The sequence below is a fragment of the Magnolia sinica genome, chromosome 15 (assembly GCF_029962835.1).
Source record: "Magnolia sinica isolate HGM2019 chromosome 15, MsV1, whole genome shotgun sequence".
NCBI lineage: Eukaryota > Viridiplantae > Streptophyta > Magnoliopsida > Magnoliales > Magnoliaceae > Magnolia > Magnolia sinica.
Genome location: NC_080587.1, coordinates 77,718,883 through 77,733,372, shown reverse-complemented (window position 1 = coordinate 77,733,372; position 14,490 = coordinate 77,718,883). Strand labels below are relative to the sequence as shown.

The window sequence follows — 14,490 nt, the reverse complement described above, 5'->3', positions numbered from 1 at the left end:
AAACACTCTAGAAGTAAGGGTACTTTTCTAAACCCGTTTGGAAGTTGTTCTCTCTGAGAAGTCCTTAAGCGAAAGGCACTCCTTTCATTTCTTTCGTTCCTATCTTTATCCCATCAAGCATTAAGGAGCAGGTAATTCACGATAGAATTGGAGTATGTGAAGACAACACTAACGAACACTCCATTTGTGCGCGATAACAAATCATCAAGCTAAGGGCATTTTGCCATTTGAAGATGTCTTGATCTTCAAAATATTTGTATGTTTGCTTAAACAGCTACGTGTTAGATTAGTTGGTTGAATCAAATAGACCATTAAAAAAACCAAGATCCAAAAAAGAAAATAAATTTTGAGATAGATGACTTGTATAGTTGAAGTGTGCAAGATGGGACGACATTCATTTTGAAGTGTCTAATATCATCAAGGAAATTGGACTTCTTAGAGAGCTATTAAAATCCAGAGTCACACATTCTCCTCTTATAATGAAATCTACCTTGATACTTTTATGGATTGTCAAATGGCAAAGACCCCTCTAGCATTCACACACACCTGCAAAGCTCGTGACAACATCCCTAAAATGATGTTATGGACCAAGGATAGGTTTCTTTAATGGCTACCCTCTTGGGGAGCTTATGTCAACCCCAAGGAAGTTTCCCTGAAAGACGTAGAGGAAGCCCAACCAAGAAATTAGGCTTTAGCTAGTAAGCGGTACTATCTACTATTCAATTATAGTTCCTTGTTGGTAAAATGGTGTGGAATGTTTATCTTCCATTAGATTTCATTAATGTTCAAAGCATTAGATCAATCTAAATAGAAGTTGCTTGAAGACATCCCAAAATATTACAATAAGATTCCCAATAAGATTCATCAGGATTTTAGCAGCTGGATTTGCTCTTTTTTCAATGATAGAAACTGTTTATTTGATAGGGTTCCCCTTGGATGTGGGATACCCAAAAAAACTAAGATCGAATATTTCTACCCGTTGATTATACGAAGATTATGGTGAACTTTCATGCTTAAAGAAAAAGACCAAAATTATCAAAGGGTTGAAATAATCCAATTTGAGTGATTCTATTTGATGTCTTTCCACCATACAAAGTGAGACCTATCATGTAAATTGTTTGGATATTTGGAATCCAAATTCAAAGGCTGAAGTCTTGATGTATCATACTACATTACATCAGGATGTATTCGAGCAAACCTCTCTGAAACATTCTCTTATCATTCCTGTGAGTAAGAAATAAGACATTTATCATTTGCATAGTGGTTATAGAAGGGGAAAAAAAAAAATAGATCCGAAGGAGTATGTCCATAATCGACCTGCATATAGATGATTTCTCAAAGTTGTATGTAGAATCATAGAATTCGTACATCATATCATATCGATGCCTGCTACATTTGAGTATGCAAAGATTAACTTAAATGTACATCTTCATGCTTTACATGCATATATTAATGCATCTACTCTTGATTGCCTGTTTGCTTTAGAAATAGGTGGGTGTGCATGCTTGTGCACTTAGGGCCCATTTGTTTTTAAATTTCCACAACAAATACAGCGTAAATGAATGATCATTACTAATTACACCTGATTGGAAGAGAGCTATTTACGTTTGAATTTGGCATCGAAAAACATGGCATAAAGGTGTTGAAACCCGAGCCAATTTGTGATTGTTAAAATTGTGGGGCCCACCATTATGTATGTGTTTGATCCATGTAGTCCATCTGTTCTACGTGTTCATTTTAGGGCATGAGCCTAAAAATGAGGTAGATCCAAAGCTCAAGTGGACCACATTATTGGAAACAAGAAGAACTGCATGCCTACCGTTGAAAGTTAAAATGAGCTAAGGCCCATAGGAATGCATACCTGTCATCCAACCCATTCATAACATCACACAGAAATGGATGAAGGGAAAACACAAATATCAGCTTGATCCAAAACTAAGAAGAATTGAACGGTTACTTACAATTCCTCCTGATTCCTGTGGTGTGGTCCATTTGAGCTTTGGATGGACGGCACAGATCAGACATACATGACGGTGGGCCCCACAAATTTTAGTGAAAAAAAAATCCCCTTTTCTTGATTCCAGCATCTAAGCTTTCTGAAGAAGCTTCCTGTCAACACTAAGCCACATCAAGTGGCTGCAGTTCCCTATAAATATAAAGTTAAGTAATAATTATTCATTTACTGCTCTCTTTTTTTTGTTTCTTTTTTTTTTTTACACACGCACACACACCCCCACACATTCACACTTGTGGAATTTCACCACCTATGGGTACTCGAACCCTTGACCGGGAGTTGAAACTCCTGAGAGTCTACCACCCGAGCAAGAGCAAGGACCCGACTGCTTATTTACACTACAAATTAGAAAATGAACAGACCCTTAGCAGTCTTTCTATACATAAATTTTAAACTCTCATACATGTATTATATGCCTCCACTTTTGCATCATCAGTACATATACATCCCTGATGATTTATATGATGATACTCATGCTGCATATGATGCTTGATACATGAGCACTTAGAAATTGCACGTGGAATATATAACTCAAATAAAATTGAATAGATTGTGCAGCCCGCTGTTACCAAGTCTTATTCCCAAGATCAAACAATCCTAACATCTGATTTGTCGATGCTTGTTTGTGGAAATTGGACCATTGGATTTTTCACTTTTAACCATCCAATAAATGTCCACTAATCTGATAGTTAGATAATGAAATAAGTTTAATTTTCATTTCATGAAACTGGATGGCAGATCAGGTAACCGCTTGTGATGGCAATATTGAATTGTGTATTCTCTTCCACTATGAGATTTCGGCCGCTTCATTTGTTATTCGTGGTCACATTGAATTGATCTTTCATGCCCTAATAAAATTTGCCTATGAAATACTATAACCATTTGGAAAATGGATACATAACTTTTCAGCGTAACTAGGAGCAACAACTTCATGAGATTTTAGTATCCATGCCACAATTTCCATTGCAAACAGGAGGAATCCATCAAACTGAACTCTTATGAGATTTTGGTATCCTTGATGCAGCCCGCTTTTACCAGAGAATCTCTTCTGGTCACAAACAGGACAGGAGATGAAGTATTTTCCAGTTCGACATCTAAGCATGGAGAGGTTGAAGTTGACGTGATTGCCACTGGTGTTCACTCTTTCTTTGGGAATGCATCACATTTAGTAGATTCCATTGAAGTGGTCAGACATTTCCAGAAGGTGAATACATGAACAGATGAAGCAATTATGATTACTTCAAATATCATGTGCTTTTCAGGAAAAAAGACATAAGAAAAAGTACTATTGATGTTTCACAAAATTACAATAAAATAAATAAGGAAAAAGAATTTCATAATCTGATAATGAAAATAACAAAGTACCCTTGATATCTTCTGGAAAAGATAGGATATTTTCTCACAAGTAGATATCATATGTTTTCTAAAATGATAAAGCAACCAGGATACTCTAAACAAAGCAACCAGGATACTCTAAACAAACCATTATGTTTCGTTACTATCATGCTACTGATTTCTTCATAAAATCCCGTAAGTTGACATTGGTGTGAATGCTATGCTATATGCTATTCATTCGCTATTTAAAACACTGGTGCTAATACAAAAGTCCAGTCGTAAATTTTACGCCCATGTTTCTGAGTGCTGTATTCTTGAATTGTTTCCAGGCATATTTGTTTCTTTACCTATTCTTTTACCATTTGTGCATCCTTAAACTAAGTGCTTTGGTTTTGGTTCTTTCTATCACCTTGCTCTTCTCTAGGTAGAGGGATTTTTGAGATCCATCTAAAAGCAGATCCAATTTGCTGGAAGACGTGGATTGTTTTCTAAATGATCTGTCAGCCCTCAAGTTCGAGAGAAGTTTACTTTGGAGGACTTGCGGTGTTTCCAAGGGGTGCTTGCTCCATTTGATTTCACTGCAGTCGTTGATTTGAGAGTACCTGGATAAAGGTGGTTTACATTGCCATAGGGCTTTTAGATTTTTGAATTTTCAAGGGGAAAAAAAAAAGGTTTTGTTCTTAAAGGTCTTTATAGTCATGTTCATGACTATTGTTGTATTCGGTGCATAGCTTACGCGAAATATATGCTAAAATTTTGACAGGATCCTATCCCAACTTCTTTATTTAAGATAAACAATGATCTGGTAAGTCATTCAATCAAATTATTCCAGATTATCTTGACGTATATGGGAATCGATTCATTGGATAGAGTGGCTCCTTTGAGTTAGAAGAGAGGATTGGGCATGCTAGAAATGTTTATAAGCAAACCATGAAGCGCCCGAAACTACTCAATGAACATTTTGTGCAGATTTGCATGCTCTTTCTTCGTCATAGGTTTCTTTGTTTCGATTTCTATTGTTGGTTTGTTTATTTCTACAGGCAATGGTTGATAAAGGCATATGAATTAATGTAATTGGGTGCATCTTCCATGCTTCTTAGTAAGGATATTGGGGATACTTATCTGAGCATGTTCATTGTGTAGCCCATGGGGTGAATGTTGATCCTGAAATCCAAACCCTTGCATTGAATACATGGGATGCTCTAAAGCCTCCTACGAAGGTTGGACCTAAGCAAACAATTCATGCACATGAGGAGATTGAAGCTCTGTTGACTGGTAGAAAGCTTACGACCATAATGTTTTTCTTGGATGAGACAACATGGCAACAACTGTTGCTGATGCTATGAAGGTACTTCTAAACATTTTTTCCCGTTTGTTCTTTAGAGGTTTTCCGACATTCACTATAAATGGGTTCCGGTTCTATTTTGAGTTGCTTGACTTTGTAGCCTTATCAGCCAACCTGACATGACCCACTGAACTGTAAATAGGTTGTGCTCGAATGACCTGACCCACCACACCAAAGACCTTTGTATATCCATTGATTCTTTCACTTTGTAGAGATGACAAACAAGCCCTCCTTTCTATTTCATTTTATTATATATATGAAATTCTAAAGATTTTTTTGATTGCTTGCTTGATTGATGTGGAGAAAGTACAACCCTACTGAACATTGAATTAAGTCAAGTTTTTAGTTTTGTGAAGTATGCTTTGAATACAAGAGGATATTAAAACAGACATTACTTGATTTCCGTCAGAACTTTCGAATTTGTTGAAAGATTACCATGCTGGCTAAAAGAAATATAAGATTATTCTAAAGTCCAACTTCATGATGAGACTATAATGGTTCTTTATTTTTTCAAGATATTTTCTTCCATTTAAAGTAAACTAGTCTGGTCCATATGGTGAAGAGTCAAATTCATTGATACTTTGGAAGAGGATGGAGAACGATGATCCATATGCACGACATGTGGCATACATGTATTGATCCAAACTCAAATCATTGGGCCACCTTTAGATGGGGCGGGGCCTCAAATTCAAATTCTTTGGGAAGTTGTGAGTTTTAACCTCTTACTAATGGAAATTTATTCTTTCAATTTGCTTCATTCCTTAATTTTCATTTTAGAGTCCATTTGACAATCACCAATTAGATGATTTTGTTCAGCGTAATATTTGAATCAGTGTTTGGGTTGTCAGTATCGTTACAAGTTTCACTGGCCAGGGATAAAGATATAATATCGTTATCGCCGTTAATATTGCCAATAACCGAAAATTCAGAGAAAAATATGATAACAGTGAAATTTTTTCATGAAACTTCAAGACATGCCTAAATACACATATTTGTATATTTAGAAATTAAAAATTTGTAAAAAAATGCATTAAATAATAAATTTTCATTTAATGGGGCCCAAAAAAGCATACATTTCCATAAGAAATTACTCTAATAATAACCAAAATAAATTTATCTTAAGTTTCAAGTTGACCGCACCATATGAAATAGTGGTAATAATAATTTCCACCATTGAAATCTTCATAGGGCCCAGTGATGTTTATTTGTCATCCAAACTGTTCATAAGATCACAGGGACATGGTTGAATAAAAAATGGAAATATCATGTTGATACAAAACTTTTGTGGCCCTCGATAATTTTTCAATGGTAAACATTCAATTCACATAGTTTCATGTGGTGTGGTCCACCCAAGCTTTGGATATGCTTCATTTTTTGGCTTGTGCCTTAAAATCATCTAATAAAATGGATGGACTGAGTTGGATCAAATACACAATTACTATAGGCCCACATTTTACTCGGTGTGCAATTCACTTCGTTCCGGCGCAGTCCGAAAGCGAATTGGCAGCTGCACCTCATACCAGCTATTGACATCAGCAAGTGATATAGGTCTAATCATGAGGTGTGTGTTATATCCAAACCGTTAATCCATTTGAAGAGCTCGCCTTAAGCCTTTAGACGAAAAATAAGACAGATATAACTATCAAGTGGACCACACTGCAAAAACGAGTGGGGGATTGAATGTCTACCATTGAAACTCTTTTTGAGGTCACAAAAGTTTTGGATCAGTATGAAAATTGTTTTTCCACTTCATTCAGATATTTGTATTTTTACGAACAGATTGGATGCAAAATAAACGTTATGGTGGGCCCTACAAATTGTTTAACGGTGAAAATCATTATCTCTGCTACTATCTATGGTGCGGTCCATATAATCTTTGGATATGATTCATTTTTTGGATAATGCTCTAAAATGAACTCTAAAAACAGATGAACGGTGTAGATATAATAAATACATCACTGTGGGGCCAACATAACTTTGATCGCCTTTGAACCGTTCATACAACTCGGAGCTCGAGGAGCGTCAGTGCTGGTCTTCGCACGACACGTACCTACAGCAACTATATAGCTGGTGTGAGGTACAGTAGCCCATCCGCTTCTGATGGATCCCTAACTGTGGGACCCATTATGAATTATGTACCTTACATCTACACCGTCCATTATATATGAAGGCTTATTTTAGTGTGTGATATAAAAAATGAACCAGATTCAAATCTTCAATGGACCACACCACAGGAAACTTTATGAATTGAACGCATATCATTAAAAACTTCTTGGTGGCCACAGAAATTTTCATCCATGTCTTTTTATATTTAAAAAAAGGTTTGATGACAAATAAACATCACTGTGGGGCCTAAGAAGGTTTCAACGGTGAAAATCATTATTCTTATTGTTTCTTGTGGTGTGGTCCACTGGAGCTGTGGATATGCTTTAATTTTGGGATTTACCCCTAAAATAAACTAGAAAAATGAATGGACGGCGTGGACAAATCACATACATTCATGGTGGGCCCAGAAAGTTTACTCAGTACGCTGAAGCGCACCGTGCGCCTGTTTGCTTCCGCTGAAGCATAAAAGCAAAAAAAAAAAAAAAAAACAAAAACAAAAGAAAAAAAAAAAGGGTTTCGTCTGCGAAGAAGGTTTTCCAGCGAACAGGGGCGATTTTCGACGAGGGTTTCAAACAATCTCCCTAAATCTCTGATTTTTCGCCAAATCTCTAATTTTTCGCCGAAATCATGTATCTGTGAGTCACATGAGACAAGCGCTGTCGATTGCTGCCCATGAGATTCTTTGCTTCCGAGTTCCGATCAACCATCAACCAGGTATTACCGAAAATCAGGTATTACCGAAATCAAAGGTTTTTTTTTCCATTTTTACCTATTTTGTCGGAAAAAATCAAAGATTATCGAAGATATCGCCAATATTTCACCGATAATCCAGAGAGAAACGAAAAATGGGGGTTTCGGTGTCGCTAGACTAGCGACACCGATATTATCGGTGATATTATCGACATTTCGTCGACAATGCGAACACTGATTTGAATCATGCAACATTTAGAACTAGGCCTAAGCAGTGTTTTAAATATCGATGATATTGGCCGATATATCCCACGATATATCTTGTATCCCACTAGTGCAATACGAAACGTACAAGTAGTGAGATATATCCCACATGTTCGATCTGGTGAGCATTTTCGAATTTCGATCCTTTTATTGAATTTTGGGCCTCGGTTAAGTTTTTGTCTGGCATCTAATGACTAGAGTGGATTTTATATAATCATCATGGTGAGTTCTATAAAAATTAAGGGTGGACATCCCTCCCAACTCTTTCCGTAGGTGTGCCCCCACCTTAATTACAAGTCAGCCTAGCTTTTTTGGTTCTATGATTAACGTGAGGCTACACATCTAATGGTTTGAGTGGATCTTACGTATACATTACTATGGGCCCCCATCAAAAAAAAAAAAAAAACCACATCCGCACATACAAAAATATCCATGACAAAATGGCCTACATGGTACAAGTCAGCCTAGTTTGTTTGTTTTTTTTTTTTTTTTTTTTTTTTGCAATTTGCACTGTGATGCTAGTTATCTTATTTTGTATGGTATTGGTTGAGAAATGTACTACAATAGCAGTGACATTTCTTTTTACATGTTCCATGGAAATCTGAAGAAACTTCAAAGTGTCATAAACCGGTGTTACTTTTGTCAGAGGGAAATTAGAGGGAAATTTATAAAATTTACCAGTAGAGATATCAACATAACGAAGACATAGACCCAGCCTCATCGAATTGGGTACCCATTAGGTACCCACGTGTTTTCGGATCTAGTTTGTGTGTCTAATATCAATACCGTGCATTTGATGGGTCCCCTTTAGGTTATGGGATTTAAAATATGTAAAAAAAAAGCCGTACACAGAACTTAGGTGGGCCATACCATTTAAAACCATGTAAAGACATGCTTAAAACATATAAAAGCACTTTGTGGGGCTCACCTGAGTTTTGAATGCGGCTGACACTTGATCTGACCCCTCATCCAAGTGGGACATAGACAATAGATGGGCTAGATTTGTGAACCACATCTAGGTGAGCTCAATAAATGATTATGAATGTTTTAATGGGAGGATAACCCCTGTCAACTGCTGCATGTGGTGTGGTCCACACAAGTAATGAATTGACTTGATATGGGTCCAGGTCCTCAAAACTAAACTAGGGTCAGAAAGAACCGATTCTGCACTACAAGAAAATAGGCCTTTAGCCACAATTTTTTAGCCTCAGTTGAAATAATGGAGGCTAAGTGTGTCTTTTAGCCTCGGTTGCTAAGGAACCGAGGCGAATGGTCTACCTTTTAGCCTCAGTTGCATAGGAACCGAGGCGAAAGGTCTACCTTTTAGCCTCAGTTGCACATGAACCGGGGCGAAAGGTCTACATTTTAGCCTCAGTTGCATAGGAACCGAGGCGAAAGGTCTACTTTTTAGCCTCAGTTACATAGGAACCGAGGCGAAAAGTCTACATTCTAGCCTCCATTGCATAGGAACCGAGGCGAAAGGTCTACCTTTTAGCCTCAGTTGCATAGGAACCAAGGCGAAAGATCTACTTTTTAACCTCATTTCCATTAGAACCGAGGCGAAAGGTCTAATTTTTAGCCTTAGTTGCATAAGAACCGAGGCCAAAAGTCTACATTTTAACCTCAATTGCATAGGAACCGAGGCGAAAAGTCTACATTTTAACCTCAGTTGCATATGAACGGAGGCGAAAGGTCTAATTTTTTATGAATGGGCCATGTTCCGTCTGGACATTGCTCCGTCTGATCAAATTGCAACCACCCATTTCATGATCAAATAATGAATGTGCCATGTTTCAAAAATCACAATGTTCTAGACCGTTCTAGCTCTTTTCTTGGTTCTAATTAAATTAGGCAAATGCAATGTGTGGTCCACCTGAGATTTTTGTCTTCTTCATTTTTTGGATATCCGACTAAAATGATCTTTAAAAACGGATGGATGGCGTGGATTTAAGGAATATACATCACAGTGGGATCCACAGTTAGGATCCACCCACCTTGGTGGATCCCCGCCGCGCCTACATTGGCCTTGCTGGTGAATCTCATGTCACGCCTCTCGCGGCGTAGTACAATTCTTCGTTGAGAAACACTTTAATACTCTGGTAGAGTGCAATGGATAATACGCAGGTACTTAGAAATCAAGACGTGGCGTATAATTAATCCAAAGTAAACCATCCAAATCAAGGATCCCTATTTAGATATATCATGAACAAAAAAAAAAAAAAGAAGCTTTTTTGGTAACCTGACCATAAGATTAGTGGACATTTAATGGACGGTTAAAAATGAAAATATCCATTAATCCTATTTTAACGAACGAGTTTCCACAAATCATGGTTTATGATTTCTCAGTGGGATCCACAATCCATTCGCTTTAGTTCAGTTAATGTACGCAACCCGTACTGCATGTGTATCAAGTGCCATACTCTGCCAGAGTATCAAATAATTCCCCTCCATGACAAAATTACCCTTGTAGAAGAAGTGGTGCAGCCAACCATTTTGGAGGGTGTAAATATCAAATCCCAGAAACTCCCTCTTTCTCACATAAACAAAGGATATTATTATATCAGGGCCTACTCCGGCATGTAGGTTCTGCAATCTTCTCTCTAGAAATTGCAGAGAGCGAAGGAGAGAAAGAAAGAGGATCGAAAACCCTTTGCATTTTAGTGAAATTAGGGTTTCTTTACCCTTTTCCTCGCATTTCTCTCCGATCTGCTTCAGATTCTTGAAGATTCACAGATCTCTGAAAATACTTCGATCGATCACGAGAATCTGGTAACCTTTTTCTTTGGAACGGTTCCGATCCTTTGTCTTTTGTGTGCGTTTTTGTTTGTTTCTAGATTAGGACTAGATTCGAATCGAATCTCTTACATTTCCGTCTCCTGGATCGGATTCGCAGATGTGGCGGGTTTAAATCTCGAGGTTTTGGAGAGAAATTGTTGTTCTGCTCGATCTCTTATTTCTCACCTCCTCTGTGAGTATCGCGTCGCGATTTTGCTGTATCTGAGATTTTTCCATCCTTTTCATTTTGAATATTTTTTAATTTTTGAATTTTTGCAGTGGTTGCATTTGATTTCTGAAAATTGGCGCGGCCAAATGCATCAGAGCAATGCTGCAGTGGCGGCCGCTCTGTACGATGCGGGGCCGGTGATCAGTGACACAGGTGATGCAGTCATGGCACGGTGGCTCCAGTCTGCAGGGTTGCAGCATCTGGCTTCTCCATTGGCTTCGATTGGGATCGACCATCGCCTCCTTCCCAATCTCCTCATGCAGGTATAACACTTCACCTCATTTTCCTCTTCCTTTTCCCCCCTAGATTTATGGAATTATTGAATTTATTTGGTTTTTAATTTAATTTTCATTGATGGGTTGGTTATGGTTTTGCTGTCATGCTACATCATTTATGTGATCTGTCTCTTTTTATTTAATTATTTTCTGGAATTATTTGTGTGCTTGATGTTGATGTTGCTATCCTTACTGTTGCATTGCACATTCTTCTGCAATTTGGATTACTATGCTTGCAGATATTCATGATTATAGGACCATTTGAGTGCACTGCTGGTTTTACATGAACTTCAAAATAGGAATTTTGGCTCAATTAGGAATTTGGTAGCAGAATACTTGCTTTAATTGAATCAAAATGTTTATTGTTTGCTGCACATGTCAGAACGTTTTGTAACCAATGTGTATTGGCATGTATAGGTTGATACACTGTGTACTCGGTATCAGTTTGAATTTCATACTAATTGCACCGTTTTGACAATGTGGATATGTGTGATATGGGATGATATTGTAAGCCATGTTGCTATCCTTGCCGCTTCTAGTTGACAGCATCTGCTAGCATTTCTAGCATTGACACAAGTGTTCTACAATTTGAATGATGGGTGGGCATGCCTCTGCTCTACCTATCATAGCTATAAACCCCTTTGAATGTGATGATGGTTCTAAATTAACCCAAAAACTGGAATATCATTTCTCCTTTTCTATTTTTATTTTATTTATCTTAAATTTGAACATAATTGCTAGGGTTATGGAGCACAATCTGCCGAGGAAAGGCAGAAGCTTTTTAAATTGCAAGGAACCTGAATTTCAATGGTGAATCGTATTGCTACAGAAACCCCTGAAACTGAACCTGGGCGCGAGCAACTGTATCACTACTTGTCTTTTGGTTGGCTTTGTGGTGGAATTATAGAGGTAATCTCCTCTTCTTACTTTAGCATGCTCAAATTGTATGAAGATTTAACTTTGATTCTTTTACAATTTTATAACGTCAATTCTTCAAATTAGAAAGGATTTCTAATTAGGCCCAATTTTGGTTTGCAAACATGAAGGGAAATGGCATGTACACCCTTTTTTTTTAATATACAGACATCCTTTTTTCCCGCTTTTAGTGTTGCAATAGTTCTGAAGTGTACTATTCTATTAACAATGAAGAAAGTAAGGGTATATGGATCAAAAGGATTGTACATACCTGCTTCCATATGACAATGCTTATGGTTTCTTGGAAGAAAGTTGAAAAGCTCCTGAACTTCCAAATGATAAGAAAATCACAATGGAAGTATTACTATGGGAGTATTTACAATTGTTAGGCTCCTGGTTTTTTTTTTTTTTTTTTTTAAAGGCTCCCATGTCATTGATTTGAGATATTCTAGTAATTTCTTTTCTTGGTGTCTTTTCCCATCCTCGGCTCTCAGTTTGGCTAGTTAGTTAATTCAAGTTACTTTTGTGTATGTGTGTTTGTGTTTTTATGATAATGCATTTGGGTGGAACAGCATTCATCTGGGAAGAGATTTCAAGAGGTCTTGGAAGAAGCAATCATTCACCCACTGAACATCGAAGGCGAGCTATATGTTCGCATTCCTCCTGGTACAACTGAAACTCTTTTTTTTCTCTCCGTTCATATGCCCTTGATTTGTACCCATCATGCACCATCCATGCATACCTGTACAAGTAGCATGTATGCATATAAGCACCATCCACTAATTGCATACGTGTGTTCGTAGCAAGGTTTTAGGACTCAGCTGAGTCTCGTGCAACGAAGGTTACAAGTATCATACGAAATGGGTACGTATCGCTTGATATGTGCTGGTATTGCCCATTAATTATACGGCTGTATCGGCCCAAAACAACCCGATCTAGGTTGCTATATCAGTGATGTACAATACGGTACCTAATACATGGTCAGAGCTGATCCAGTTTTACATGATGCATCACCCTCAACACAGGGCGAGTTGCGACTTGACCTGAGACTGAACAATTCGGTCTATTGTAGTGGGTGCTATTGTAGTGGGTGCTAGAGTCAACCTTTAGAAGGGGACAACCAAATCCTGTTGGGGGAATAGTAACTGTGTTTTTAAACTTAACGCTGCTTTCCCAAAAGATTCTTTTTGATGTTGCTTCCTTCATTTACTTTAAGTTTGTTTCATATGCCATGGTTCTTGTATGTAGAACTGTTCTAATTTGAAGTTTTAACTGCTCATGCAATTTTATTTTATTTTGAATTTACTTTGAAAACATTACACATTCTCATGTAATATCTACACTGTATTAAATGATTCACCTCAGGAGACCATTTCAAAGGAAAGAGACCTGCTTGTTTGCTGCATTTGCCGTCGCAAACACGGTGTCTGCATAAAGGTTTGGCTTGCTTAATCATTTGTTTTCTTCTTTAAAATTCTATAGGTTTGACTCCAAAAATGAGAGGTAGACTTTATGCTGTTTGCTTTGCTTCACCCTACCTTCAACTGTCTTGCAGTGTAATCATGATGACTGTCAAACTGCATTTCATCCTACTTGTGCTAAACGTGTTGGCCTGCATATGGATGTGAAGACTGGTGGAGGCAAGTTTTTTCAGCACAAGGCTTATTGTGAAAAGCATAGCTTGGATCAGAAAAAGAAGGTCATATCAATTGCTTTTGAAGAATGAATATCTTATGATGCATTGTCTTTCATAGGATAAAAGTCTTTTGTTACAATGCATAAGTTTATTTCCCCTGCCTCATCCTGGTTTTTATCAATATCCATAGGCTGAGAGTCTGCAACATGGACTTGATGAGGTCTGCCGCATTAAGCAAATCCGGGTCTGTGAGAATGTACTATAATCCACATCTTGTCTGTTTTCTCATTCATTATCGGATTCTCCTTTTGGGTTTCCTTTCCAGCACTTCCAACTTTCAATTCTACTCTTTCCTTTCCCTACACACATCCATTTGCATTTCATTTCTTATTTGAGAGTTATCATTTCATGTCTTGCAGCCAACAGGCCTGAGATACCTGTTGAGGTTGCAGAGCCTGCTACACACAATTCGAATGGAGAATATTGGTGGAGGCAATGATGACGTTGGCCTGGAAGCAGCAAAAGATGGACGGGCAGTGTTATCTCGGGGTCTGCCAAGCACGACGGCACCGGTGATGATGGGCGCGACCATGACTTTGTATTATTTGTAGAACCTAATGTTATGTAACAGTTTGATTGAGTTAAACTTTAAGTAGACTGTTGTTAACTGTTTTGTTGGTATTGTGGCTTTCATGATTGATTGTTTCATGAGTGGATTGAATGAATGGATTAGTAGTTTAAATAAATAATTCAAAAAACCAAAAAACATTTATAGCCTCAATTTGTAATTGAGGCTTGAATTTAGCCTCAGTTGTTGATAACCAAGGCTGAAATTCCCGTGGCTAAAGGCTTCAGCCTCGGTTGTTGAGAACCGAGGTTAAAAATAGATTAGTGGGATAGTGCTTA

General features: G+C 37.7%; 1 protein-coding gene across 1 annotated transcript; it reads left to right on the top strand.

The window, feature by feature from the left end:
• The first annotated feature begins 10,844 nt into the window (after positions 1–10,844).
• Positions 10,845–14,290, top strand: LOC131227010 (uncharacterized). The gene is made up of 7 exons (XM_058222697.1): positions 10,845–10,879; positions 10,921–11,021; positions 11,863–11,942; positions 13,314–13,385; positions 13,504–13,647; positions 13,775–13,828; positions 14,004–14,290. The coding sequence occupies exons 1-7, from the start codon at positions 10,845–10,847 to the stop codon at positions 14,193–14,195; spliced, it is 678 nt and encodes a 225-aa protein (XP_058078680.1). The 3' UTR covers positions 14,196–14,290.
• The last annotated feature ends 200 nt before the right edge of the window (positions 14,291–14,490 follow it).

Excerpts from the sequence above, each read along its gene's own strand:
- LOC131227010 (XM_058222697.1), top strand. The coding sequence starts at position 10,845 with ATGCATCAGAGCAATGCTGCAGTGGCGGCCGCTCT. Across the intron at positions 11,943-13,313 it reads TTTGTGGTGGAATTATAGAG|GAGACCATTTCAAAGGAAAG; the intron begins GTAATCTCCTCT and ends GATTCACCTCAG. Across the intron at positions 13,648-13,774 it reads GCTTGGATCAGAAAAAGAAG|GCTGAGAGTCTGCAACATGG; the intron begins GTCATATCAATT and ends CAATATCCATAG.